The sequence below is a fragment of the Fundulus heteroclitus genome, chromosome 9 (genome assembly GCF_011125445.2).
Source record: "Fundulus heteroclitus isolate FHET01 chromosome 9, MU-UCD_Fhet_4.1, whole genome shotgun sequence".
Classification (NCBI taxonomy): Eukaryota; Metazoa; Chordata; class Actinopteri; order Cyprinodontiformes; family Fundulidae; genus Fundulus; species Fundulus heteroclitus.
Window position 1 is genome coordinate 21,133,682 of NC_046369.1, and position 27,780 is coordinate 21,161,461.

Genomic DNA, 27,780 nt, shown 5'->3' on the forward strand with positions numbered 1-27,780 from the left:
CTCCTGGAGAAGCGTCAAGCTACAGGGAGAGTCGTCTGCATTGTCCATTGCTTTGCAGCAATCCCTCATACTGAGCATGCATAAAGCGACAGCAGAAAGAAAAACTCCCCTTTAACGGGAAGGAAAAACCTCAAGCAGAACCAGGCTCAGTGTGAACGGTCATCTGCCTCGACCGACTGGGGGTTACAGAAAACAGAGCAGAGACACAACAAGAGAGACAAAAAAGCACAGAAGCACACATTGATCCAGTAATCTGTTCTACATTAGATGGTAATAGCAGGTGATCTGTCTTCTCTGGATGATGTCAAAGCTAACAAAACTCCAGACCAGGTGTACCTACTATAAAGAAAAAGGAGAGAGAACAAAAAGTTTTAAGCTGAAATGACAACAGTCATTTCAATGCAATGCAAAACTGGAGAACAGTAGAAATCAGTAGAGTGAGAAAAATAGGCCCTGATGTCCTCCAGTAGCCTACACCTATAGCAGCATAACTATAGAGGTAACTCAGAGTAACATGAGCAGCTTTAACTATAAGCTTTGTCAAAAAGGAAAGTTTTAAAGTTTTACCCCCTTTATTTTGGTTTAACAAGGGTACCACCATGCAATAGATTTTTTTTTTGTCTCGTTTGTTTTTGGGGTTACTTCTTTGTCAATTTTTAAAAGATTACAAAACCAAAGAAAGCATGAATATATTTACACCTATAGACAATCTTACGTGCCCAATTAACCTAAAATGCATATTTTTGGACTTTGAGGGGGAAGCCGGAGCACCCGGAGAGAACCCTTGCATGCATGGGGAGAACATGTAAACTCCATACAGAAAGATCCCAGCTAGGTTTCAGATCAGGGACCTTTCTGTTAAGCCACACCAGCCCTAAAACATGAGCCACCATTAGCTTTTTTTCCCTTTATGTCTGTTTTTTTGTTGAGGGTACAGTATATTATATTTCTTTCTTTCTTTTGTTTTGTTCCCAGTTACAAAGAAGCATACCAACTATGATAAAGTTCTTGAATTGTTTAACTTATCCAGCATTTTCTGAATTAATTTGAGAACATGGTGTGATAAAGATTATATTTGGCTTGACTGTCTTCTTCTTCTTGCTGTACTTTCATGTTCTTGTTCAGGGGTAGCTTTGATCCAAGCACTAAATTCGTCATCTCCTTCGTTGTACTTCTCGTAGATGTAGATAAACCCATTGTGGCAAATATCTGCTACACAGTCTCTATTTGAAGCTGTTACCTCGGTATCTTCAACCTTATATGTCATTTGTCCACACATCAGATATGTGTAAAAGTGTGAAAACCCCAGATGCAGGCTTTGGCTGCAAATGACTGAGGAAAGACGGTACAACTGGGTTCCATCTTTTACAGGAATGTCAATGGTATTACTAGGAATAACAGGACAGTTTAAACCCATCTCACTGGTTGTCAATTCGCGGCAAAGGACTATTACATTATTGTCATGGATAAACCTTTTTTGCTTAAAGATGGAATTGCAGTCCATACAATGTTCGTGGTCGAAGTCAGCAACCATACGGTTAAGAAGAGAAGTGGTACTGTCGTATGGTTCTGGCTCTAATGGTCCTAAGATGGGACCAGCTGAACTCTCCTCATAGCACACAGTCTGACATTGTTCACAAATTAAAGCTGTATACTCCTTGAAAAGTGCTTTGATACCAGAACAATGTAACCTGGCCAAAATAAAATCCAAAAAGTATAATGGGTGGTTCTCCTCTGTCAAGTCAAGTGACGGCACATTTGCTAGTATTTCCATAACAACTTGGTAGATTTCCCTTAAGGTGAAATGTTTCCCTGGGTGCTGCATGGCAGAGCAGAGAAGTTTGGCACATAACGGACTTGCTGACAAGCCTTTAAAAATCTTTTCGGGATGCTGAGCCACAACCTTCCTAGCTACGCTCAGGTGCAGGATGCTCTGCATTGAGGCATTCAGCCAAGAGTTCTGAAAAGAGTTGGGAAATTTGCAAAAGAACATGGTGGGGTCAGGATCCTGATTTGTTTGACTGTTTTCTCCTTGGTAGCAACACTCTGTTTGATTCAGCACTTCAGAAATTATTATATTACCTGTACGTTCCTTGTTTATTTCTTTAGCTTGAAAGGGGTGGCTCGGTTCATTCTGTGTTATGTTTTCATCTAACTGAGGGGCTGGATGGGTTAAAGTTTTCAGCTCCCTACCACATCTTGTCCTTGTTGGTATATTTGCTGTACTTTCCGGGTTGCGATGTTCTTGTTCAGGGGTAGCTTTGATCCAAGCACTAAATTCGTCATCTCCTTCGGTGTACTTCTCGTAGATGTAGATAAACCCATTGTGGCAAATATCTGCTACACAGTCTCTATTTGAAGCTGTTACCTCGGTATCTTCAACCTTATATGTCATTTGTCCACACATCAGATATGTGTAAAAGTGTGAAAACCCCAGATGCAGGCTTTGGCTGCAAATGACTGAGGAAAGACGGTACAACTGGGTTCCATCTTTTACAGGAATGTCAATGGTATTACTAGGAATAACAGGACAGTTTAAACCCATCTCACTGGTTGTCAATTCGCGGCAAAGGACTATTACATTATTGTCATGGATAAACCTTTTTTGCTTAAAGATGGAATTGCAGTCCATACAATGTTCGTGGTCGAAGTCAGCAACCATACGGTTAAGAAGAGAAGTGGTACTGTCGTATGGTTCTGGCTCTAATGGTCCTAAGATGGGACCAGCTGAACTCTCCTCATAGCACACAGTCTGACATTGTTCACAAATTAAAGCTGTATACTCCTTGAAAAGTGCTTTGATACCAGAACAATGTAACCTGGCCAAAATAAAATCCAAAAAGTATAATGGGTGGTTCTCCTCTGTCAAGTCAAGTGACGGCACATTTGCTAGTATTTCCATAACAACTTGGTAGATTTCCCTTAAGGTGAAATGTTTCCCTGGGTGCTGCATGGCAGAGCAGAGAAGTTTGGCACATAACGGACTTGCTGACAAGCCTTTAAAAATCTTTTCGGGATGCTGAGCCACAACCTTCCTAGCTACGCTCAGGTGCAGGATGCTCTGCATTGAGGCATTCAGCCAAGAGTTCTGAAAAGAGTTGGGAAATTTGCAAAAGAACATGGTGGGGTCAGGATCCTGATTTGTTTGACTGTTTTCTCCTTGGTAGCAACACTCTGTTTGATTCAGCACTTCAGAAATTATTATATTACCTGCACGTTCCTTGTTTATTTCTTTAGCTTGAAAGGGGGGGCTCGGATCATTCTGTGTTATGTTTTCATCTGTTTGAGGGGCTGGATGGGTTCTCGGTTCTTCCTCTGTGGCCATCTTGTCTTGAAAAGGGTCTTGATAGGTTCCATGTATGAATTTTTCATCCTTGGTTCCACTTTCCTCCTCAGTGATAAAATCATTGCTAAGAAGATCTGGGTTGATCGCATTTTCTTTCTTTCCAGTATCGCCTTGACCTATTTCAGTGCCAGTCATTTTGGTTTCAGGAACATTGGCGGCAAAAAAAAAGTTTTCAGATGTCTGCACAGTCAAAGGGTTACTTTCAGACCTACTGTCGTCTTCTGCGAAGAAATGATCTACGTCATCTATAATTTCAACTTCAAAACAGGCGCTAGGTTCTTCCTCGGTGGCCATCTTGCTTTGAAAAGGGTCTTGATAGGTTCCATGTATGAATTTTTCATCCTTGGTTCCAGTTTCCTCCTCAGTGATAAAATCATTACTATCGTTGTCAGAATCATCTTCTGCACAGCAGCAGGTAAAGATCTTTCTCACTGCCTTCCTGACCTTGGCTCTAAATCTAGCAGTAAAAGACATGTTTACTGTATATTCCACTTGAATCGATTGTGAAATAAATCCACTGACAATCTCTCTGCAACCAATCCGTTTGCTTCTGAACACTGGACAGAGTGAAAAGTTCTTTGCGGAATTAAAAAACTCTCTGAACCTCTATGACATCACCAATGAGATCACAGGATGATGACCTCATCAAGGTTCTAAGGCAAGTTCTTGTTTTCTTACAGTTGCTATGGAAACGTGAGAAGTCATGCAGGTATTTCAACTGTGCTTATGTCTACATCGAGCTTTTAACAACATCAAAGGCCACGGTTCTGATTAACTATACCCGCTGTCTTGGTTTAGCGTCAGCAGTTATACTCACAATATGGTCAATCAAATTTTGACTTGATTTGGACCCTTTTTGTCTAAATCAACTTTTTTAAAAAGGTAAACTGTAAAAGTGGATTTTAATAAGGCAACCCTGGTTGTTTGATATAGTAGTAGTTGTTGAAATGTTCTGAATTAGAGAGGTTTGATGACGTCAAAGGAACTGTGAAAAGCTTGTGAAGACCTAACCAAGCAATCGACTAGAAAACTGAGACAGTGTAGAAAAACAGTTACTCTGCTTCTGGCCTAATCTTAGTAGAGCCAGTATGAATGAACATTTAAATACACTTTTAGCAAGGGTTAAAGTTCTCTGTCACTGCGACGGATGTTCCCTGTAGACCTTTTATTCAAGGTTTTAAACGGAAGCTGCTCTCAACCAATGAAATCTGGCAGAGCCAGGAATTTAGCCAATCAGAAAGAGAGTAGGGTTGGTCTTTGCAAAGCAGAGATTTGCCAGTCTGAGGTTTATCGATGTTTAATCATTTTAACCTTTGGAAGAACATCTCAAACTGACCACAGATGCATGAATGAAAGTAGCGGTGGTCAAAGGTTTTCTTGCGATTTATGCGAACCAGCAGGTCAGAAAGTTCAGCTGATAGAACAGCTGACAACAACTTTCCTCGGTAAGCGTGTCTGTTGCTGCTCTTACAGTTAATTGATGAGTTATTTCCACCTGTGGCCACGTCGCCTGTCAGTTTTTATTCCCTCGCTTCCAGTAATTGAGCTGATAAACGCAGCAACTAACCAGAGATCTCCCCATGATTCACTGTTATGTTTTATTTAAAACTGAAAGAGTAACGCTCTAGATCAGTTAATTTAGCATTACACGCTTTTTTTTAAAGAAGAAGAAGAAGAAGAAGAAGAAGGGTCGGCATGTGAAACGATGTCCCGGTTTGACTGGGTCTGATTCTGAAAAGGTTAACAAAAACACAAAGAACAAAGAAGGCAGAGCTGCAGTCAGAGCGGCTGTCAGTCAAAGCAGCAGCCTCCACCTCATAAGGAACTGAACCAGGACACTCGTTAAATAAAATGACAAGGATTTTGATGCATACAGATTATTAAGGAAACTACATGAAAACTAAAACAAATAAACTGCAGCTACAACATGGACTGGAGAACGGGTTCTAACTGTGTGAGACCAGAGCAAGGCTATTCTCAGAGAGTTTTTGTAATTATTGTTATTTTTACACAGAGTGGAGCGCGATGTGAAGCGACGCTGTAGAAGCGAGTCACACCAGAAACATGTGAAAAAGCCTCCTGTGGATCTATGGAGTAATTTTACTCCAACCCAAAAACACCTCCCAGACAGACAAGCTAAACCAGCCAAGGTTACCTTAAACAGTATTTAACATAACGCAGAAGTTTAATAAAAAAATTTCTAATGAGAAATGTTCATCTTTAAAAGCAAGGTGCGTTTTTTTTTCTGATAAACTTTAAGCAATTTTACTAAACTTTTTATAAATCTGACCTCCCATCTATGGATTTTCTATACCTGCTTTTCCGTACAGGTGTTACGTCATGCCGTATCTGATGGGGAAACGCAGCTTGACGTAACACAGGGTCTTGGTTGACTATCTCCAGCAGTCAATGAGGGACACAGAGTCCATCCTGGACATGTCACTGGGCTAAAATATAACCGTTTTTATAAACTTCAAAAAAGTTAATGCCTTTTTATAAACTCATGAGTTGTGATAATTAATTGGTGAGCAATATGGGCAAAGCAGACACTGATTATTGTAATGTGCGATCTGTGTCGTGTTGGTTTTGTGTCCCTCTTTGTTCATGGCTATTATTGGCCTTGTATGATCATAGGATTGATTTATATTGAATGTGATGGTGGAATTAATGTACAGGTGTGAAGAAGATGATGTAATGATGCAAGCTGCTGTCTTTTGAATTAGCTGCAGTTTATGGAGGGTTTTGAAATTGTAAAGTGGAAAGGTCAGTGGACTGTGGACCAGTTTGGCAAAAGTGCGAAGGAAGAACTTGCTTGATGCTGCAAAAATGAAAGTTAACCAGGTGATGTTATGGATGTGGAAAGTGAAGGAGATTATGGAGAGGGCTGTCCAGGATGGCGCCAAGGCTCTGAAGCTGGAAGGTGGGAGAGATACAGGAATTGTCAATGGAACTACCAGATTTGGTTAAAGTTGACTTTGCACAATAAGCAAATGAGGTTACTAAGGTGGCATGATGTCCATTGTTTATATTAGATTGTGATTTTTATATTAGATAGAAAGATACAGGTCTACACGTCCATGTTTTTGTGACTTCTCTCCAAAATTGCATCTACTCCAAGAAGACATCAGCTCTTTAGACATTGGTGAATGAGATATATAGTGAATGAGATATATATATATATATATATATATATATATATATATATATATATATATATAGTATATATATATATACATATATATATATATATATATATATATATATATATATAAATAAAAATATGTATATATAAATATGTATATATAAATATATATATAGGAAGCTTGCTGACGTCATTCTGGCCAGCTGCCTCCCACTTCCATTCAGCACCAATTAGAAGCTCTACACAGGGACTCAGAGGAAAAGGCCTTGGGCCGTAACAATATATATATATATATATATATATATATATATATATATATATATATATATATATATATATATAGATATATATATATATATATATATATATATATATATATATATATATATATATATATATATATATATATATATATATGTAGTGTGTGTGTGTGTGTGTGTGTGTGTGTATGAGTGGCTGTGTGTTTTGCAGCATACAATTTCTGTCAGAATATTCAATTACTTTTAACCACACTAAGAACATTTAAATGCACTGAACCATTTGATATAATAGCTATAGCTTTAAAGTTTTCAGGGAAAAAAACCCTGAAAATTAGTTCAATAATCAGCGAGTATAGTTGACTAAAATTGATTCTGCACCTGGTTAACACATTACACTGAGCGGAGTTGTCGACCGCCCCAAGATGGCGCTCCTAAATCTCGTCAGCGCCTATAGGCGAGAGCGGTCGGGTCTACTCTATGTCCATGCATGAAGAATATTGCGAGAATAATGAAGAAACATACGAAAAACAATAGGGTTATCTGCACACAGCGCAAACGAGAAAAAAACAACACTTTAATCAAATAATAAAAAAAAGGCTACTATGAAAATGAGTGTACATCCCGATAAGACCAGCAGTGGGCGCTAAACGTCGTCCTTCTTTTTTTCCCGTGAACCTTTGCGAGGCTCTCTATATAATCCTCTTGCGCCGTCCGCTCTTTCCATTTCTCGTCTCTGACTCTCAGCGGTAAGAAGCTCCTTGTTCAGGCAGCGGTAGTTTTTATTAAGTCAACCTTCTTTGTCTTCTCGTTGCTTGGGGCAGTTTAGCTTGTTTCCCCTAGTAACTATTGGTGCATTTGTGACTTTCTAATTTAATGTTTATTTGGTGACGTTAGATGGGAGACTCGGGCAGGCCTCAGCCACGTGCTGCCGTTAGCATTTAGCTGCTAACAGCAACCCCCGCTGCTCATTACTGCAGGCATAAGCGGCATCGCTGCCCATGGATGAATGATGAGGTTTTGTGTTGTTAGGGACATCTGAGTGAATGATGAGACACGACACTCTGACTCCATGGGCCGGCCTCTGTCTGCGGGCTACAGGCCTGTAATGCTAGCGGTGCAGCTCCGGCTAATGGCATGCGTCTTTAAATACTGCATAAATCCCGATTTGGTTACGTTTTATTAGCGCCGTTTTAAGTATTTACTTAAACTAAAAGGTTTCGCGCTCTAATCGTTTGCATTTTGACTGTTTAGGGCGACCATGGATCAACAGACTTGTGTAATCCCACCACACCGAATGCTCAGGTGGGTACAGTTCCTCACTGAATGCAGACCATCATGTCTAAGTCGATGATTAAGTTAAATTAAGAGTAGTGGACAGAAGAGATTTCTGAAAACGGTAAATAATGAGGCTTTTCTGTTTGGCTCTGCTCTTGAGTCTGTTAAACTGTGCAGTACTAACCAGAACGCATGATCCACAGGGTGTGGAGTAATCCAGGTCCCTGAGGGAGCTGCAGGATGGAGGTGAGCCTCTGAAACTGATTTAAACCGTGCTGAAGGCAGACTTCTGCCTCCCTGAGGTGTTTCCTGTCAATTTAAACACTTTTCCCCCTTTTTTTTTGTGCATTCGTTGCAACTCGTTAAATCAGAAATCTCCCTTCATTGTTCCACAATGGGTGATGTTAGGGTTTATTACTGAAAGATAATATCTAAAGCATGCAGCTAATTTATTTTGCGTACTCTAGATGCATGTAACTACTACAGCATGGAGGGAAGCAGTGGATTGATCTACGTTTACAGTTATAATGGTGTAATTCACCAACTTTATGCTCCTGCACTAATAGGTGAAGCTGCATTATATTTATATGAATTGCCACTGGCTGTAATTTCAGAATTGTGATGTTACAAAGTGTCTTGCAGAAAGGTTGTCAAACCACAGGTACATTAAAAAATTAACTATGCATAAAGTACACGATTAAACAGTCATTAAAACAAGTTATCTACTGCGTGAATACATGAGCCAGAAACTTGGATCTTGGTCTACATCCATAAAATGTTACATTAGTGCTGGCCTGTGCCTCATTGAACTGTGAAACTGAATTAGGGGTTAGGCCACATGAGCTTAAGAGTTCTGTATATTTTGTGGCATATCGCAGTAAAAATATCCAAGTTTGGTAGTGTTAGACCTGGAAAGGCCTAATGATGAAAGCAGATCTGAGAGTAGAACTCTGAACTGGCTTTTTGTAGATTTCAGATTTAAATTATTAATCTCCCTTGTGGATAAACTGACTTTGATTACTATTTAGTTATAAGGCCTGAAGCATGTTTTTATAGCTACCATCGTAATGTTGCTGAAACACCTCAGTGGAGCCTTAATCTACCTTAACGCTTTTCATAATACTGTGCTACAGTGATGACAAATATTTGCTACTCTCGACTAGATGAATGACGATACCCCAACCACCTAATGTTGTATTCTGAGGCACACAGAACTTAACGTGTTTGCCTTTTCAGTCTGAAGCCTTTTTTAAAGTTCTTTGTCTCTTTTAGATACGCTAATCGCCTCAGCAGCCGACATGCAGGTAATTTGTCAGTGTGTGAACCTCCATGTTTTCTTGGTGACTGTCTGTGATGAATTTTGTTTCTAAAACAATGGGAATCTCTCTGAAAAAGAGTGAAAGAGGACTTTTTTCTGACACAGCCTAAGCAAAGGGAGTAGATAAGCCATTTAGGCTTGATCTCTGCATAATCAGCCTGTTTGTCCTGCAGGATGTGTTCCTGGCTTCTGCTCTGCTCCTTAGATCAGCTGCAGGTGAGTTTTCTTAATTCTGGCCCATTGTGCATATTTTTGCCTGATGTAGTGATGATTTCATAGTTCAACGGATCACCATGAAGAAGAAACTTGTCTTGTCTTTCGCTCCTATCTGAAGCATCAGCCCCCCTAACTTAAGTGCTGCTGGATCTCATGGAGCCTTTATTAACGTGACTTTCTTTGTCCTTTAGGAACCTGAGTCTGCAGCAGTTAACGGTGAGTTTCTATGGCTGTAGTGCTCCTTTCATTAAGGTTTGATGCAATGATGACTGCATAGTTCAGCAGATTACACAATGAAGAACACATTTTGTCTTTCGCTCCTATCTGACGCATCAGCCTCATATCTGGATGTTCTGGTCGTTTAAAGTCAAAGCTGATTGGTTGCGTCTTCTCTGCTCTCTGATAGGACGAGGATCTCCATGTGACTCCCAGCAGCTCAGCAGGTAAAGATTTTTATCTGCTGCGGGTTAAAGTGACACACGGTCCAGATGTGATGAGTTTGAATCAGGTCGCTGATCCAGTTGAGGAAATAAGTAACGCTCTGATCTGGACCCAGTGTGCGTCTGATGGTTTCTCAGGGTTGCAGCATTTTAAACGAGCTTTTCATTCACAGAGCCTCTGGGATGCTGCAGCCCGTGTTGAGGAGAAAGCTGCACTGAGAGGTGAGTGAAAACGGGCAACCTGGGATGGCGCGACTCTTCTGACCTGTGTGATGACAAACTGAAGACTGATGAACCGTGATGTCTTTTATTAGCTCTAGCTGACATGGTCAGTGGGGGGGGTGGGCACGTCTCTGGCTGGATTGTGTATCTGACTGATGCTCTGGTCTCTGCAGGGCAGCGCTCATCCTGGACGGCAGCTTGGAAGGGAAACGTTTAACTTTTGGTAAGAAAAGAATCAGTGTGGCCACATTTAAATGTGGGTTCAGTGATGTTCAAACAAATGTCTGACCTGAAATGTAATGTAGACGAATAAAATATTGCTGAGAAACCCAGTGACTGAAAAGAGTTTGAAGCCAGTTGTTGACTTGTAATAAGGCTTTCGTTTGTTCTTTGCAGGATGTCTGCTCAAGTGACGGTGAGTATCTTTGTGAAAGCAGTGATGTGTTTTAGGAGTCTCAATAAACACCAGTGATGAAAAGATTCTGCCAAATGACCAAATGGACTGATTATAACCCTTACCGTTCCATTATTTCTGAAGTGTTGTGGTCGGTAGACAGCCCACATGACTTCCTTGAAGAGGCTTTGTTCTGAAAAGCTGCTTTCTTGCAGGTGCTGACCCAAGGATGGAAGAAAATGTCAAACATTATTTCCTGAGATGATGCTGTGATCTGGATGATTTGAGCAGGAATTTGATTTGCAATCTAATAAAGTGTGAAATGAACCAAGGCTGGCATTGTTTGTTTATTTTCATTAATTTGAGGCACAAAGTCGCACATGGTTTATTTAGTTTGATGGCAGCACAGGAACAAAGACCATAACAAATGCCTTGGATTGCCTAAGCACAATTTGGTTTGTCTATTTCTGTACTTTGTGAAAGACAACTGATAGAAATTAAAAACATTTTAAAGTTTAATTCTCTTGACTGCTTTAAGTTAAGGGAACAGGGACTGTTCCAGAACTGCAATGTTAAAAAATTTGGGGCTGGGTATCATTTTATTTTTTTTCTCCTGTAAAACCATGTTGGGCACTGGCTAAAACAATTGGTGTAAAATTGAAATGAAGCTTTATTCTTTTTAGCTAATGGTTTAATTGCTGTAGCTTCACTTAGTGGTAGCTTGTTTCCACAAAATGCAGAAAGTGCTGCCCACTGCAGAGGAAGAGGTTGAACATTTCAAGACTATGAAAGCAAACTTGGAGTGGACTATAGACTGGTTGAGGGCTTTATTTTTTTCCTCTAATGCAGATTTTTATTTAAATGCCAAAAATACCGTGTTTAATGTCCTGGAAGCAGAAACTCTTAGCTGTAAAACTGGTCATATTTTAATAAACCTTTTTAACGGAAATGGACAAGGTAGGAGTGAGGCACTCTATCCAACATTGGGAGTCATAATCCTAGTTTAATGGCCCTGTTTTAAAGCAATATCTACATGAGCAGAGACGGGCCATGCATTTGAAAGATTTCACATTGTAATGTAACGCTGACTATTAAAACTGGGCTTTGACCCCCACTGCATGTGTGTATAAAGGAAATGGGGATGACTAAACGTTCAATATTAACATTTGTAAAACATTTTGTTTTCACTTGTAATATAAAATGGAATAGAAAATGCTTGCTATCAAATAAAGCTGGAGAAATTGCACTGGGTAACACTTATCTAGCATAGGATCACCGATCGTTACACATCAGGACACGATTGACGGCATGTCGTAAAATTTATTAAATGTTCCGCCTCATTTCAAATTGTCGCTTCCTCCTAAATTGTCCATGTTTATAAAGTAAACTGAGCCTATTCCCTGCAGGCTTGTAATGAGTTTAGTGATCAGTAAATATAACGCTGGTGATGGTGTCTGTACCGCCGCCGCTCCTTTTCCCTCCTCTCTGTGTGGGCGGAGTCAGGCGGAACGCTCTGCGCTGAGCCAGTTTCTTCCGGACATTATTCACAGCAGGGACGGCGGTGTGGGCGGAGACCGGACACCCCCCTTTCCCTTCCCTTCCGCACACAGCCACATCAGGCCGCCGCCCTGGAAGCTGGGTGGGTTTAAATAACCGGGAGAGGAGCTCCGCCGGCCTGTGCCTCCCCGCCCCTCCGCCGCGCTCCCCCCATGTCTGCCTGCTGGCTGCTGCTGCCTCTCATCTGCGCCCTGTCCGCGGAGGCCGACATCTTCCCGCTGGACAGCATCAGCAACGTCTCCACCTACTACTTCAACTACTTCTACTGCAACATCTGGGAGGGCGAGTGTCAGCCCCACCAGGACGATGCCTCGCAGCAAGGTGAGCGTTTTGACTGATCGGGCTGGGCTCTCCTCCCGGCGCGCACTGACGTCTTTATAAACCCCAGTTCTCTGTCTCTGCTGCTGTGGGAAGTTCCCGTCGGGGACCTGTGGCCGGGCTTCCCCCAGGACTACACCGGCCTGCTGCATCAGTGGTACTGCAGCCTGGGCCAGTGCTGCGAGTCTGGAGACTGCAGGATAACCAACAACATCACAGGTAAGCTGTCTTACCACACATGTGCTCCAGCTGTGCGTCTCAGCGGTCTGCGTCTGGGTAGGCATCTGTAGGCGGAGGGCCAACCACCTTTAGCAGCGCTTATCTGAAGAATGGGGCTCTTGCATTGCTGTAGAGTGAGTTTACTCTTGTTTATAGACGGCTCTCATAAGGCCTAGCCATGGGGTTTTACTTTGACTAGGCCATGGGTGTCCAAACTTTTTGTCAAGTCAAATTACCAACATATTATATTGTGATATTTGTTCTAGACCCTCTCCAGAAATATGACGGGGTGCTTGCGCAAGTCTTGAAAGTCTGAATAAGTATGGAATTTTGAAACACTGTTTTCCAGACCTTGAAACGTCTTGAATTTTGTGTGAAAGTCTTAATAATGTATGGTAGAATTTTACAGTATGCTCAAAGGCATTGTGAAATGAGAAATAGGAAGGTAGGCTATAAAACTGTACTTTTACTAACTGGTGACGTACTGTATTAGCCTAATGGAATCAAACACTTGTTTGATGTGAAACTCATGTGCTTGTGATTTTCATGTTTTGAAACGTTTTCATCAGTAAAAGCATAATTTACTGTGAATAATGCATTTGTTCATTGAATACTAGCCTATAAAAATTAACATTTCTAATAAACAGTTTGTACAATCTCAACCAATGAAGTAGGCAGTAGGCACACAAGTATACAAGTACATAAAGTTAAGGTCTTGGGGAAAAAAATATCAGTTTTAAAAAAAGTCTGGAATTTTAATTAGGAAAAAGAGCAAGCACCCTGATATGAGCATGCAATGTCTTTAATTAAACAAATTAATCAGATTTTCTGTAGGAAAGGGAAGTGTAATAATTGTAGATAATTGTTAAAAGACGGTCATCCAGTTTGCAAATTCATTTGGGCTCGATTTTAAAAAAACAACAAAAAAAATGTATATTCTCAGTAGTAGAAACAGGACCTTTTAAAAATTTAATTAAAGGCAGATTTTGGTGCACCAAAGTCTGCAACTGAATTAAAGTCATTGGATAGATGTAAGCTTAGTCCTATTTACCATGTAATTAAAGAGAATGTAAAATTGTGGTTATTAAAAGATAAATATTTGTGCTGTGACCCACATTTTCAATTAAAAGATTATAACTTGTCTGTAATATTTTTACCCTATTTTGATATAAAAAAAAAAACTCTCCACACGTGCATCAACCACCAGTTGCTGGTTGGCCAAATCATTCTGCAATAGCAGTTGGGGGGGCCGGATAAAATGAGAACAGGGGCCACACTTTGGACACCCCTGGACTAGACCCTTTCAGCATTTAGTTGTGGGTTTGCTTCCGTGTTTGGGATCACCGTCCTGTTTGATTTAAAACTAGGAATTTGGAACTACAATAATTTTTTTTTGTAAAAATATCAGACTGTTTAGGAAGATATTTGTTAAGGCATAAACGGGTGTGATTTTGGTTTGTTAGATTCATAACAACGTCCCCGATCAGGAATAATTCTGCAGCACATTTTCCCCTCTTTTTATGTGAAATAGTTTTTCAGAATATAAAAAAAAATCAATCTACAGGTCTGCGAAGGTCAGGCCATAAGGAAAAGTGGGTTCGGGTGAATGAAACACGGTTGGTGGAGTTTGTGCTGCTGTTCTGTTTTTTTTTTGTTTTTTTTTTAACCACGTATATCAGAGCTGGCCGGCAGTAGCACACTGCACAGGAGTTTGCTTGTTGTCGCTTTGCACGCATCGGTTCTGGCTTCCACCCCAACTCATTTAGGTTAACCTCCCTGAGGACGGAGTGCATGACTGTCTGTCTTGTATCTCCCAGTGTAACCCTGTGATTGGCTGTCCAGGGAGCACCGGTGGCTGCTGGAGCAAGGCACCCACCACCATACCATGGAATAAGCAGGAAAGTGGTTGAATGGATCTGTACTGCAGTCTGATCTGTCCGGGGACGTTGTTTCAGAAGTCTTGTGGTTTAGTCAGATGCCTTTGCAAACAGAAAGAGCTAAATCCTACACAGTTGTCTTTTTTTTTTTTTCAATTGTGCTTGTATGAAGGTCAACATTTACCTTCTGCTTTTATCAGAGGCTTTCCCCTTACAAATCCAGTGGAAGGAGGAAGAGAAGGGCTGGTTTTCATGGAAACTTTATTTCTCCAGTCACTGCTCGCCGCTCCGGCTTTAAAATCGTAGCTGTTTCCTGTGATGCCGTTTTATTATAAATTTATTGGTCTCTTATCATCCACTCGATAACCCGTTTCGCAAGTGGATCAGGAGGACTAATGTTCCGGTAAAGATCATACGTTTTGTCCAGAAGCTTGATTTGGAAATGGTTATTTAAACAATTTCAATTTGAAAATCCTCCAGGGGGGGTTTGTTTGCATTGCATCCTGCATTTGCCAAAAACAAACACAAGCATCGATTTTAATCTGTTTGGATTTCAGAATTTCAGAAATGCATTTTTTTTTCCTCCCCTGAAGTGCGACTTATGGGATTAAATAGGATAAACTGTTATTGTTCTTTGTGTCTAAACATGCTGGATTGCATGTGTGTATTCTCCCCACTAAGGGTTGGCCAAGGACCTGCAGACCAAGCTCCACGGGCAACACCTGGTCCAGTCCGTGGTCCTCAAAGCGGTCCAGGGTTTCATCAACAGCCCCGAGTCCAACAAGCCCCTGACGCTCTCCTTCCACGGCTGGACCGGAACCGGCAAGAACTTCGTGGCCCGTCTCGTCGCCGACAACCTGTACCGGGACGGGGTGAAGAGCGAGTGCGTCCGTCTGTTCATCGCCCCGTTCCACTTCCCACACGCCAGGCTGCTGGACACGTACAAGGTGAGACACGTACAAGGTGAGACACGTACAAGGTGAGACACGTGGGGACCCACGCAGCTGGACCCCGTGTCCCGGGAACGTGGTGGACGTGTTGGCGGGTCGGTTCCCTTGCTTAATCGTATGTTTAGTCTGCGTTTTGTAACCCAGCTCACAATCTGGACTGATGCTTCAGATCAAATATTGGTGCTCCAACACCACAGATTTATGTGGATTTTTGGAACCTGGCTCCGGTCCAACTGGGCCACTATGACACAAGTGGGCTCCTCATAGCAGGGTTAGAGAACCTTATAGTACACGGAAAAGCCTTTAACTACTGTAGAAATCTTTTTCTGTAAATATAAGATTCTTTACATGACAGAGTTTTGCACTGAATCTGATATTTTTGTCTTTCTGAGATTTTTTAAAAATGTTTAAATATTGTCTGCAAACTATTAAGAAGAAGTCAGCTTGTGTTTTATATATTTTATATCTAGATATTTTTTTATTTTTTTTTGTATTTAGTTTTGGTATCCATTGGGATGGACATGAAAAAAATAGTAATAGCACGAGTTGGCGAAAGCAAAAGTTTACTTTCATGCTGGAAAGGAGGATAAATCAGCTCCATCTGTATTTTTTGGGCTTAGCCAAAAAATGTAAGTCTGCATCCCCTATAATTGCTTGACTTATTTCTCTTTTAATTTGTTATTTTATCAGTATTATATGTAGATTTTTGTCAGTTTGTTTAGTTTTATGTTTTTAGTGTATTTGATTCCAGGTCTAAAACACTTTTATGGAGCGTGCTCTATAAATAAAGTTTGAGTGACTGGTGTGAGATATTTAATTTGCTCCCCTTCACCGGGTCCAGGGTCAGCTGAGGGAAGCCATCCGCGACTTGGTGCTGCGCTGCCCGCAGACTCTGTTCATCTTCGACGAGGCCGAGAAGCTCCACCCGGGCCTCATCGACGCCATCAAGCCCTACATGGACCACTATGACAACGTGGACGGGGTTAGCTACCGAAGAGCCATCTTCATCTTCCTCAGGTGGGTGGATCTACCTAAGGAACGCGCTGTCTGTGAAATCTGGGTCACATAGGACCTCCGCGGGTACTGTCGCTCAGTTATTAGCTCAGTCGCACCTGCACCAGCTTGATTTGTCCGCAGAATTTAAGATTCTTTTCCTTGGATTCAAATGAATGCGAATTCAATTGTTTAATTACGATTGCATTAAAATGAAATACCGCTACAGAATTAGTATTTTTCCTCTGCTGAACGACGCACGTAGTCTGCAGAGGTGTGACAGACATGCCTCTGTTTTGAATCACCACAGCAACATAGGCGGCGCAACAATAAACGACGTGGCACTGGATTTCTGGCACTCGGGTCAGAACCGGGAGGACATCGGCATGGAGGACCTGGAGCATCGGCTTCGAGCTGAAACTCTGGAGACCCAAGGTATTAAACCAAGAAAGGGTGAAGTTAGAGTATTCAGATGTTTGGTGGTTCTCCCCTAGTTTGCAAATTCAGCCACAAACAGCTAAAAGTAATGAGGTGAACCCTGCCTTTCTTTTTATTCTCTCTCTCTCTCTCTCTCTCTTAGGGGGGTTTGCTCAGAGTGAGCTGATGTCGGACCACCTGATTGACTTCTTCGTGCCGTTCCTGCCTCTGGAGTACCGTCACGTTAAGCTCTGCGCACGAGACGCCTATGCAGCGCGGGGCCTAGAGGCAGACGAAGCAACACTGGATGAGGTTGCCAAGGCGATGCTGTATGTGCCCAAGGAGGAGAGACTCTTCTCAGCCCAAGGATGCAAGTCCATCCCTCAGAGGATCAACTTCTTTCTCCCCTAGAAGGAGAGAGAGCGAGAGCAAGAGAGAGAGAGACGCAGCGACCTGGAGGAGGCGTTACGATTGCTTTTTCGGCCCATCTGCGTACAGAGCCAAGGAGCGTCTCCATCACTCCGTTCTGTGCACTAACCCCCCCTCCCCATACAGATGCTCTGTCCAGGTCCCTCGGAGGCGGCCAGAGAGCAGGGAGCAGCGCGGGCCACCCTGCTGGTTCAGGCAGCGTTGGGAGCGCACTCATACCAGACGGTCGTTACCAGGAGGCGCGGCTGCTCTCCCTCGTCTGCCTGGTTTGAGTTGTCACCGTGTCCAGATGAAGACGAGTGAACAAGTCTGTGGCCGTGAAGTGTTTGTCATAAACCTGATTTTCCTTCCCACTATTTATGCTAGTCTTTTCTGCAGAGTTACAGGTTGTGCTGTTTTTTTTTTTTGTTTTTTTTTTAGGGTTGGTTTTTGTATTTTTATGGGTTCACATGATGTCTTGGTATTAGCATTGCAGATATTGTGTTAATCTTGGCACCTTTTATTTATTGATATAATTTGTGCCATAGTTGAATATTTTTACTGTGCCATGTGGTGTGTGTGTGTGTGGATCTGTTTAAATGCACAATTAGTGTAGACCTGTTTTACTGTTATAACCCAAGGTACACAGAACTGTATCACATTACTATCAGAGGTATTTAGCTCCCATATATGTGAAATCCCACACATCATCCTAGTTCTTCTGATTTATTTTTTTATTTTCTGTGCTAATTTCACTCCAACAACAACTACGTTTAGTGTCTGCGTAGGGCAAGTTGTGTAAATGTTACTGGAAAGGTTGTGAGGCCACGAGTGGAAACCAAGAGGAATGATGATGGTTAAGTTTTTAGTAATGTTTATTTCCTCTAAAGTCAAGCTGTGATAGTCTTTTTAATCTGAAGCCAATCTGTAAATGTATATCTTATTTTATTGATTTGCTTTCACCCTGGACCACCGATTCATCCTCACTCAACAAAGATTTTGTTGTTTTAGTTGAGATTTCCTCACATACACACGGGACAATGGTTGAAAAGGGAATTAAACCTTTAAATATTTACAACGGTTGTTGTTATTTTGCTTCTGGTTTGATAGCTATGCTTTATTAACATTTGCATATTTTTTTTCTGCTGTCTTTATTTGTACTCAAATTTAAAGAACACCAAATCCATGACATGAATTCATCCCAATGTTTGCTTCAGCCACTTTGTATGTTTGTTTCATATGCAGCACCTTTCAAAGGTATTCCTACTCATTAAACTATTTTACATTTTGCAACTTCAATGCATTGTATAGGGAATTTATGTGCTGGATCAATGCAAAAGTGGTTGAAGGAAAAAAGTTTATTTATTTTTATTTATTTTTTGCACAAGAATCTGAAAAGTATGGCCTGCACTTCTGTTTAGCCTCCTTTAATCTGATACCTCCAAGTAAAGTAAATTTGGTGCAAATGTCCTTGTGAAGTAACCTAATTAACTTTCATCTATGTGTATTTAATCTAGGCATATTCACTTCTGATATTTGAAAGTAGGAGAATATTAGAGAATAAACATACTAATGAATAGAGAGGAGCACAGCAGGCGTACTTCCAATAGACGTGAATACTGCTACCGGGTGCCATAGTAAAATATTTACATAATTCCACCGTAACACTATTTCATTAAAAGATGCAGCTGTAATACATATGGATACTTATTCAGTTTGGGGCATTTCGGTCATATTTTCCTGTTTAATCAGTCGAAACATACATTTGAACATAGAGTTCCTAAGTAGAGTGGGAAAAGTTATTACAAATGGTTTGTAACTGTGTTTCAGGAAAACTGAAGTGGTTCAGACTACATGCAGTGTCACAGTACTGGCAAATCATTGAACTATTTAACCTGAGCAGAATATGGTATTTACTATTTTATGATGAATGTGGACTAAACTAATCAGAGAATAATATAAACAGGTTTGAACCAGTTTACACAGTTATTACCATTTTCTTGAGCTTTCCCATCATGGATTCATTAGTCACACTCTGGCTCAAACATACAAGGCTAAACTCTTGAAACTCGAATGCATCTCTAATGCTCTAGATAGAACCTTTGTCAGAATCTGTCAAAACTGTTTTTCTGGTGATTTTCTAGCAATTTCTATTGCTAGCTGATCAGATAGCATTACAAATCAGCATAGACACAGGACCCTTCTGGCAATAGCACGTATTGATGTGCCAACCTGGTGGAGATGGACTGCCTGTGGAACCGCTGACGGGTACAGATATTGCCTCATGTTACCAGTAGTGACACTGACCCTTGTATGCAAAACTAAAAAAAATGAGGAGGAAAACCCTTCTGCGGCCTCAATCTGCACAACCACTCCTGTTTTTGAGGTTGTGTATTTGCTGCCTATTTAGTTCAGCCTACATGTTAATTTTATGAACACCAAAACAACTTCAACTGGTTATAACAACCCCCTCTAGTGTCAAAACAGCCAGGTCGATATTCCTCAGATTTAACTGTTTTGATATACTTTGATTAAAAAGTGTTCCTATGTTTTTTTTTTAGCAGTGCATATTTGCATAAATCTGTTAACGTTTAAAAACCAGTCAGCTCAGATTGAGTAGGCCTATATTTGAAATCGATCATACAATTTATTTAACTACTATAGAATATAGCGCTGCTTTTGCATAATTATTACCATTAATATTTCTAGGTTTTGTCTTGTTCTAGCAAGGAGTTCTACGTTACAAGATCTTCCACCCATCTTTTTTTTTTTTTTTTTCCCCTCCAGCCATGGAGCATCATTCTTCTAGGGGCGTGTATCAAGCAAACGCGTGGTCTTCTCCCATTGGATACATACCTTAGCGTTAAGGTTTTCCTCTCCTCCGATTGGCTGAGCGCTGCGACGCTTGCGTCGGAGCCGCCGGCCAATCAGATTCAGACATCTGTTCCGAGCGGAGAGGAGAGCGGCTGGTGGACCTCGGCGGCTCGGCACGGTAACATGATTGCATGAGAGAGAAACCGGACCGACACCGCCGACACACAGCGCAGATAAAGCGGGAATAAATCCACGCAAGCCGCGCGTTTTCTCGTTTGCCAGCTTCATTCCGGACGCAGTGCTTTGAGCTCGTTACCATGACGGCGCTGTCGCTGCTTTTGATGGCGGTGTCCGCCGCCTCGGTCCTGGCCGAGTCCTCGGTGTATTTCCGAGAGCAGTTCGAGGATGGCGGTGAGGTTTTAATCTTTGTTTTTGCTTGGATTTGGCTACTGAATGCTGATTCTGTGTACTGTCGCTTATTCTAGCTTTAACACGCTTAGCTGTTCGCACTTTGAATGTTTTTAGTGCAATGATTATTTTTCCATGCGTCATCTGCTCAGCTATGGGGTAAAAAGCAATTTAGTCTATAAGATGATCAATCTTGGAGCCCCTTGTTCATCCGTTCAGTCCTTCATCTATAGCCCATCTGTTTCCTACCCCCAGCTGTCATCAGCCCCCTCCACCACCCCCCGCTGCACCTCCCTCTTGTCCTCCTCTTCCCATAGTAAAGTGCACCTGCACTGATTTTATTATTATCAGCAGCAGCAGGAGCAGCAGCACATGTGCGTTTTGGCTGTGCGTGTGGTGGCTTTTTTTTTTTTTTTACACTGAAGCCGTGCTTGTCTGTGCAGATGCCTGGAACAGTCGCTGGATGGAGTCCAAGCACAAGTCAGACTACGGCAAGTTTGTCCTGTCTGCGGGGAAGTTCTACGGAGACGCGGAGAAAGACAAAGGTGGGTGTGAGACGAGCCGCACGGGGACGCAGAGGTGGTTCCTGCATGACTGTGAGGCACACTCCTGCTCCCAGAGGCGCTTCTACATTGAATTACTCCCCCTGGGTGAAAACCCTTCTAAGCACCACACACACACACACACACACACACACACACACACACACACACTATGTGCAGGTATACAGGCCAGACCTATAATTAATCAACGTATTCAGCCTATTAGCTGGAAGATGTCTTGGTTTGGGCCGCAATCCTTGGAGGTTTTCTATGATTCAGCCCTGCACCTGTACCTGACACTGTTCTTTAGGGCGGTTCCTGCTCCTCCTCCATCACCTTCTCTTGTCTCCTCCTCATCTGTCTCCTCCTTCTCCTCACTCCCATGACTGGCATTATTCTTTCCCTCTGCATCAACTCCACAACCTCGATTGAAACTGGCATCCTCGGCTACAAAGAACAGTAACAACAATATCTAAAACAACGACATATCAATATAATAAGCGTTATAGAATGTAGAGTGTTGGAACACAAACACAACAAAAAAAAAAAATCAAAATAACACACAAACACAGTAAGAGAAGAAAACAGGATGTAGAGTACATTTATTAAAATATTATCCATTTGAACATAGATTCTCTTTGTAATCTTTCTTTTCCTGGTCAGCCAGTATGGATTGACTTTAATTTTAATTGATAAAGCAGAGTGATTATACACACGTGGCGTTAAGTTAAATGTTCTGCTCATTTTGTGCACAGGTTGCATCCTGCAGATATTTTCTCTACTCCGCTCATTACGTTCTTCTTTTCTTTACAGCATCTTTGCTACTTTAACTCGCTCCAGTTTCTTTCTTTCTTTGTATCTCGCAAAACATCAAATTGATCCAGTCTAGCCTTACGTTACGGACACCAATTCCTCACATAGTGATATGATAGATAATGGGAACTTGCCTTTGGGGGGGGCAGATAATTTTCAATTTATTTATTTTTACCGCTTGCGCTGCCCCCTATGTGTCATTGAAAAAAGTGCCGCCCTGGTCGGCTGCCTGGTTTGGCACTTAATTAAACTCAAATATATTTATTTAAAAAAAAGAGAGAGAAAACACTTTCTTTAATATACCAGCCACCATTTAAAAACTAAAACTATGGAGCTACTGGGAGTATTTATTCATTTAGATATTTGTATTATTTAGGTGTAGTAGACTGCTTTTCATCCAGCTGACTTGGCAGTGTGCAGCAACACATAGGCGATGGGCAGGACTACAATGCTATCTGCCTCATACAAGTGGAGAAAACCCTGATTCCCATTAAAAGGACTTCAACCTGTTGGAACAATGACCGTTGGCTGTTTTTTTTTATATGTAGTATTTTTCACTCCTGTCACACTAGAAAGGCTCTTTTCTTTTTTTTTATCTTTTTTTTAAAACAAAATAAAGTTTTAGTCTATCTCTAATATTGTTGAGGTCCTATAGTTTACATAGATTTGCTCGACTGTTTCCCAGAAGCCATAAAAGCACCAAGTTAGTCCGTTATAGGGATAATTCTATAATGATATGTATCGATTGATAGACGTGTGGTTCAATAGGAAAAAAAGGGGTAAATTAAAAGTCTAGCCCATCATGTAGGTTAATACTACAGTCATTACATCCTCCCAACCAATTACAAACAGACACAGGAACGATCTGTCTGCCTTCAGAGAGTTCAGAGAGCACATGTTCTTTTTTTCCTTTTATAACAGTTAGTTTTGGTAAAAAGCTGGTACAATAACGGGTTGTTTGAATCTATTTATTTAAAAAAAGGGCATTAAGCAACAGCATAAAATGGCCAGGGCTGTACTTAAAATGTATGTTTTGAGTTTTGTTTGATAATTATCGATCAATATTTCTATTTTATCTATATGTTTTTGTTTTTCTATCGTCCAACCCTAGTCCATTAGTTTAGCTACAAATAATAGGCTGTGCATTCCTCATTGAGTGGAAATGCAAACAAGCAAAGGTAAAAAATTATTTATTTAATCCTTTATTTATACAGAAAAAATCTATTGAGACTCAGTTTAATTTACAAGAGCGACCTGTTGCATATATTAACAGCAATAAGATAAAAACAGTGATAATACTAAAATAACATCAATAATAAAACTAACACAAAACAATGATAATTCAATCCACTAAGTACTTCTAAAGAAGTACTTCAAATAGTCAAATGTCCTTTTTTAAAATGTATTTTGCAGCCTGATTATCGGCTTGTGAAATATTTCTTTCCCTGATTCTCTGCCCATAAAGCTGCCTCTGTTACCCATCATAAAAAGCGTCTCTAAATGAGTCGGCCTTTAAAATCCTGCCCCAGCTGAGATCTTCCCGTGATTATGCTGTTTTTTTTCTTCCTTTTTTTTTACCGCAGGCCTGCAGACGAGCCAGGATGCCCACTTTTATGCTCTGTCAGCCCGTTTCGATGACTTCAGCAACAAAGGCCAGCCTTTAGTCATCCAGTTCACTGTGAAACACGAGCAGAGCATCGACTGTGGCGGCGGCTACATCAAGCTGTTCCCCTCTGAGCTCAACCAGGAGGACATGCATGGAGACTCTGTGTACAACATCATGTTCGGTAGGACCCCGCCGCACGGAAGCCGGGAAAGAGAAAATCTGATTCCTACGTTTCTGTCAGAATATACTTAACTAAACATTTACAGTGTTGGGATACGAGGCTCATTTTGTGATCACGTGCACATTTGTTAACATGCTTTAAATTCCTTAAAACCATCTATATGTTAATTTTTTGATTTTCCCGTCTTCTTCAGGTCCTGATATTTGCGGCCCTGGCACAAAGAAAGTTCACGTGATCTTCAACTACAAAGGCAAAAACCATTTGATCAATAAAGATATCAGATGCAAGGTATGGCATTGTTCCCCCATTTTAATAAGAAAGTATTGTTTTTTTAATTTTTATTTTGTTTGTGTTTTGCTTTTTCCAAACATTTGCATTGTTGCGAAATTGAATGAATGTCGGGAGGACAGAGTAGTTGGACTACACTACCCTGTTTCTAACATAAGGCCAAAATAAACTTAACTTTCATATTGAATTAACTAGGTTTATTGTTGCTAGTGCGTACTCCTGGCGCGGGCTGCTTTACATGAATGCACTTCTAGTTTAGACATTACAGTCAGGCAGTCTTGTAGACAGCTCAGGGGTCCTATCAGATAGTGCACCGTAATGCTCTGTATATCCATTGAGCGGAGCGGCTTCATTGCTTACCAAAGTCGTACTCACACATTTAACAGATTTTTGAGCGAACTCTACCACATAAAATCGGTCAGTAAACACAACAGTAATCATATATAAGGCGGACCATCAATTTTTTTAGAAAATTTAAGGATTTTAAGTGCGCCCTATAGTCTGAAAAATATGGTAGCTAAATTATCAAAAGAGATCATTTGGCAAAATCTCCATTGCCTTCCTGTTTCTAACGTCTGCCGTCGTGCTTACAGGATGATGAGTACACCCACCTGTACACGCTGATCGTCAACCCTGACAACACCTATGAGGTTAAGATCGACAACAAGAAGGTCGAGTCTGGCAACCTGGAGGACGACTGGGACTTTCTGCCCGCCAAGAAAATCAAGGACCCCAACGCCAAAAAGCCAGAGGACTGGGATGACAGGGAGAAGATTCCAGACCCAGATGATAAGAAACCTGAGGTTGGTCCTTCAAATCTCTTCTTCCCCACACTGTCATTTTTTTTCTCATGTTCTAACCCATTTTTTTTTTTTTTTTGTGTGTTTTTTGAAGGACTGGGACAAGCCTGAGAACATCCCAGACCCTGATGCCAAAAAGCCCGACGACTGGGATGAAGAGATGGATGGAGAGTGGGAGCCACCGATGATTACCAACCCTGACTACAAGGTATTCATCACACGTTTCACATGAGGCAGTCAACGTAGCGCTACTCCGTTATTATGAATATAATTGTTAGACAAAGCCTTTCACTTCTCACATTTTATTTAAATGGATTCCGATTTTTGTATTGTTTATTTTCTTGACCCGAGCCACAATGTGTTTTGTTCATGCAGGGCGAGTGGAAGCCCAGGGAGATCGATAATCCCGCCTACAAAGGCAAGTGGGTCCACCCTGAGATCGACAATCCAGAGTACACAGCTGACCCGGAGATCTACAAGTACGACAGCATCGGCGTGATCGGGCTGGACCTGTGGCAGGTGGGACCGCCGCACGTTCGCAGCGCGTTTAGTCGGCATTAACAATACAGCAGCTAAGCTAGGAGTAACTCTCAGGGTTCCTACACAGACTGGATGGAAAAAAAAAATCTGGAATTGGGTTGAAGTATTTTGCAGGTCTGAATAGTTGTGGTTAAAGGAACTGGAGCACGGGATATTTTTTCTAATCACTCTATTCTGTCTATTTGTCATCTATGGTCCACATGCTTGTTCATCCATCGCTTCATGCATCTGTCTGTTCGTCCATCCACCAATCTACTTAGCTACCTGTCCATTCACCCAGCCTTACATCTACCTGTGCATTCATTGGTTTGGTGTGATATAAACATGTTTAATTGATACTGGTGACAGATCTACTGGGCCTCAAAAAGGTGCTCAGGGAAAAAAAGAGAGAAAAGAAATTGAGTCAAAAATGTTCTGGAGAATTCAGCCAAAACCAAAGTTAGGAGCAGTGAGACGTCTCCTTACATACTTTGCAAGCGGTGCCTGTTTTCCTTTGCTCCTCTACCCCTGGCACCGGCCTACTGGGGTCGCTTCCAGGCCACCCCGCTTTTTGCTGACTCACCAGAGTAGAGCATTTGCACATACATGCACAGCAAAGTAAGCACAGGCGTCGTCATCAAAGCAAGCACATAATAGCAAATTGAGGTTTCCTCTCAGGTTTCCATGGATATAACCTCTACAGTCTGTCCGTCCATTCACTTGTTTACCCGTTTGTCCATCCAGTCACCCATTTGTCCGTCCATCTGTTTGTCGATCTCCATTCTTCTGTTTTTCCATTCATTAATCTGTATGTCGAGTCTTTCATCCGTCCATCCAGTCACCCATCTATCTATTCTGTCTAGCATATGTTAAAACGACAATGAACGTTTCTATTTATGCTTTAAAATGTCCTAAAATAACAATAAGGGATTGTCGCTGATTGACTTGTGTTTGTGTGAAGGTCAAGTCTGGGACCATCTTTGACAATTTCCTAATCACCAACGATCCTAAACTGGCCGAGGACGTTGGTGACGAAACCTGGGGCAAAACTAAGGTACGCTCCCCGAACACTGCCCCCCTCCCCCCCCCTCCCCCCCCTCCAACTCTCAGCTGGCGCGCTGCATATCTGCATCAGTCTTTAACGTTTTTTTTTTTTTTATTGTTTTATTACCTTTTTCAGGATAGTGAGAGAAAAATGAAGGAAAGCCAAGAGGAAGAGGAGAGGAAGAAGCGGGAGGAAGAGGACAAGAAGAGGAGAGACGATGTGAAGGAAGATGAGGATGAGGAAGAGAAGGATGAGGAGGACGAGGAAGAAGAAGAGGAGGAAGAGGGAGAGGAGCCAGAGGAGGAGGAGGGGGAAGAGGAAGAAGATGAAGACACAGACTCTCAACTCAAGGATGAGTTATAAACTCAGGAACTGCCCCGTTTGAGTCGGTGGGCTGTTGGATGGAGACTGAAACGAAAGACCTTGATGACCGTCACCTTGGGGGCGGGGCCTGGGTGGGATGGACATTTTTCATTTGTTTGTTTACAGAACAAAAGGGATGGGTCAATAAGGGCAATTACTGTTGTGTTTTCTGTCGCGATGAGCCACTACTGCTACTATTAACATAATTATTGTTATATAAATTGGAACAATAGAAGGGATCCACTGAAACGAATGTCGAGATTAGTAATTATAAAGTTGCAAGGGAATAAACTATCATTTGTTAAATGGGGTCTAGGTTTATGTGAAGCTTTGACAGGAGTATGTATTTAGTTGTATGGATGGTGCCATGAAAATGTTTTGTTTACCTCATGTGCTTTGTGTGTTGTGAGTTTTAATTTTTATTTCTTTTGTTTTGCTTTTGTAAATGTTTTACACTAAATTCATGTCCGTCTGGAAAGATTGGATGGAGTTAGGCGTCTTCACGCAGGTCATCTATCCTGCTTTAACGTTAAATTAAAACAAGGTTTAATGGGAACCAGCATCAGCACTAAGACTTTGTATTTTACACCCTGCTCATGGACAGCATCACGCCCCCTTCCATAGTTTTCTAACCAACACCTCCACATTGTCTAGTCTTGCGTTACGATGAGCCTCTGTAGGAGTTAGACGTACGTTAGAGCCTCTCCTGTAGCAGTAAATCATCTGATCATTCGGTACCCTAATGGGGGGGTTTAACCAGTTTCCTCCTGTCTGATTTCAGTTCTTCTCCACTGCTGTACCCCCCCCGGCACGCCGTCCTGAAGGCTCCTTTTTGTAAAAACACACATTTTGTACTAATGGGGTAGAAAATTGAGTGAGTGGGGGGGGCAATTTTTATGTTGCTGTGCAAATAATAAAAACAAATCTGAAGAAATCAACACAAGATACGCAGTTATCTGTAAAATGTTACTTTTGCACTCATGCTTTTCATGGTGGGTGTTGTCTCGCAGTGATGACCTAAAACTTTGGGGCTCTTAAGGGCGATTTAA

The 27,780-nt window shown here is 41.5% G+C and overlaps 3 protein-coding genes, 1 long non-coding RNA gene and 7 other non-coding genes across 14 annotated transcripts; 10 read left to right on the forward strand and 1 right to left on the reverse strand.

The window, feature by feature from the left end:
* Nucleotides 1–586: 586 nt before the first annotated feature.
* LOC118564162 lies at nt 587–3,960 on the reverse strand. The gene is made up of 2 exons (XM_036141230.1): nt 2,242–3,960; nt 587–1,113 (listed from the first exon to the last, which is right to left on the reverse strand). The coding sequence occupies exons 1-2, from the start codon at nt 3,818–3,820 to the stop codon at nt 1,070–1,072; spliced, it is 1,623 nt and encodes a 540-aa protein (XP_035997123.1). The 5' UTR covers nt 3,821–3,960; the 3' UTR covers nt 587–1,069.
* Nucleotides 3,961–7,449: 3,489 nt separating this feature from the next.
* LOC105936899 lies at nt 7,450–10,945 on the forward strand. 3 transcript variants are annotated; one of them, XR_004931687.1, is made up of 10 exons: nt 7,450–7,494; nt 8,000–8,050; nt 8,227–8,269; nt 9,296–9,327; nt 9,515–9,557; nt 9,749–9,773; nt 9,964–10,000; nt 10,171–10,219; nt 10,393–10,634; nt 10,829–10,945. It is a non-coding gene; the product is annotated as an uncharacterized LOC105936899 (long non-coding RNA). The 3 variants fall into 3 exon arrangements; XR_004931688.1 differs by having other exon boundaries at nt 7,451–7,494; nt 9,279–9,327; nt 10,393–10,945; XR_004931686.1 differs by having other exon boundaries at nt 7,455–7,494; nt 10,393–10,945.
* LOC118564263 lies at nt 8,091–8,159 on the forward strand. Its single transcript, XR_004931740.1, has one exon. It is a non-coding gene; the product is annotated as a small nucleolar RNA SNORD75 (small nucleolar RNA).
* LOC118564259 lies at nt 9,366–9,448 on the forward strand. The gene has a single exon (XR_004931736.1). It is a non-coding gene; the product is annotated as a small nucleolar RNA SNORD79 (small nucleolar RNA).
* Nucleotides 9,598–9,681, forward strand: LOC118564261. Its single transcript, XR_004931738.1, has one exon. It is a non-coding gene; the product is annotated as a small nucleolar RNA snR60/Z15/Z230/Z193/J17 (small nucleolar RNA).
* Nucleotides 9,812–9,893, forward strand: LOC118564260. The gene has a single exon (XR_004931737.1). It is a non-coding gene; the product is annotated as a small nucleolar RNA snR60/Z15/Z230/Z193/J17 (small nucleolar RNA).
* LOC118564267 lies at nt 10,262–10,324 on the forward strand. Its single transcript, XR_004931744.1, has one exon. It is a non-coding gene; the product is annotated as a small nucleolar RNA SNORD44 (small nucleolar RNA).
* LOC118564262 lies at nt 10,480–10,547 on the forward strand. Its single transcript, XR_004931739.1, has one exon. It is a non-coding gene; the product is annotated as a small nucleolar RNA SNORD78 (small nucleolar RNA).
* On the forward strand, nt 10,683–10,759 carry LOC118564266. Its single transcript, XR_004931743.1, has one exon. It is a non-coding gene; the product is annotated as a small nucleolar RNA SNORD47 (small nucleolar RNA).
* Nucleotides 10,946–12,151: 1,206 nt separating the features above from the next.
* Nucleotides 12,152–17,499, forward strand: tor3a (torsin family 3, member A). Of its 2 annotated transcripts, none has more exons than XM_036141233.1 (6): nt 12,152–12,491; nt 12,585–12,707; nt 15,266–15,531; nt 16,382–16,551; nt 16,838–16,962; nt 17,108–17,499. In XM_036141233.1, the coding sequence occupies exons 1-6, from the start codon at nt 12,323–12,325 to the stop codon at nt 17,353–17,355; spliced, it is 1,101 nt and encodes a 366-aa protein (XP_035997126.1). In that variant the 5' UTR covers nt 12,152–12,322; the 3' UTR covers nt 17,356–17,499. The 2 variants fall into 2 exon arrangements, with proteins under 2 accessions (XP_035997126.1, XP_035997125.1); XM_036141232.1 differs by having other exon boundaries at nt 12,153–12,491; nt 16,376–16,551.
* Nucleotides 17,500–20,276: 2,777 nt separating this feature from the next.
* calr (calreticulin) lies at nt 20,277–27,669 on the forward strand. Its single transcript, XM_036141234.1, has 9 exons — nt 20,277–20,577; nt 21,018–21,119; nt 23,513–23,716; nt 23,910–24,004; nt 24,598–24,807; nt 24,899–25,012; nt 25,180–25,323; nt 26,285–26,377; nt 26,504–27,669. The coding sequence occupies exons 1-9, from the start codon at nt 20,484–20,486 to the stop codon at nt 26,729–26,731; spliced, it is 1,284 nt and encodes a 427-aa protein (XP_035997127.1). The 5' UTR covers nt 20,277–20,483; the 3' UTR covers nt 26,732–27,669.
* Nucleotides 27,670–27,780: the final 111 nt, after the last annotated feature.

Bases quoted from the DNA above. Each gene is read 5' to 3' on its own strand.
- tor3a (XM_036141232.1), top strand. From the start codon at position 12,323: ATGTCTGCCTGCTGGCTGCTGCTGCCTCTCATCTGCGCCCTGTCCGCG. The intron at 12,708-15,265 runs GTAAGCTGTCTT...CTCCCCACTAAG, and splicing joins GATAACCAACAACATCACAG to GGTTGGCCAAGGACCTGCAG. The intron at 15,532-16,375 runs GTGAGACACGTA...CACCGGGTCCAG, and splicing joins GGCTGCTGGACACGTACAAG to GGTCAGCTGAGGGAAGCCAT.
- LOC118564162 (XM_036141230.1), bottom strand. From the start codon at position 3,820: ATGTCTTTTACTGCTAGATTTAGAGCCAAGGTCAGGAAGGCAGTGAGA. The intron at 1,114-2,241 runs ATCGCAACCCGG...CTGAACAAGAAC, and splicing joins AGCTACCCCTGAACAAGAAC to ATGAAAGTACAGCAAGAAGA.
- calr (XM_036141234.1), top strand. From the start codon at position 20,484: ATGACGGCGCTGTCGCTGCTTTTGATGGCGGTGTCCGCCGCCTCGGTC. The intron at 23,717-23,909 runs GTAGGACCCCGC...CGTCTTCTTCAG, and splicing joins TGTGTACAACATCATGTTCG to GTCCTGATATTTGCGGCCCT. The intron at 24,005-24,597 runs GTATGGCATTGT...TCGTGCTTACAG, and splicing joins ATAAAGATATCAGATGCAAG to GATGATGAGTACACCCACCT.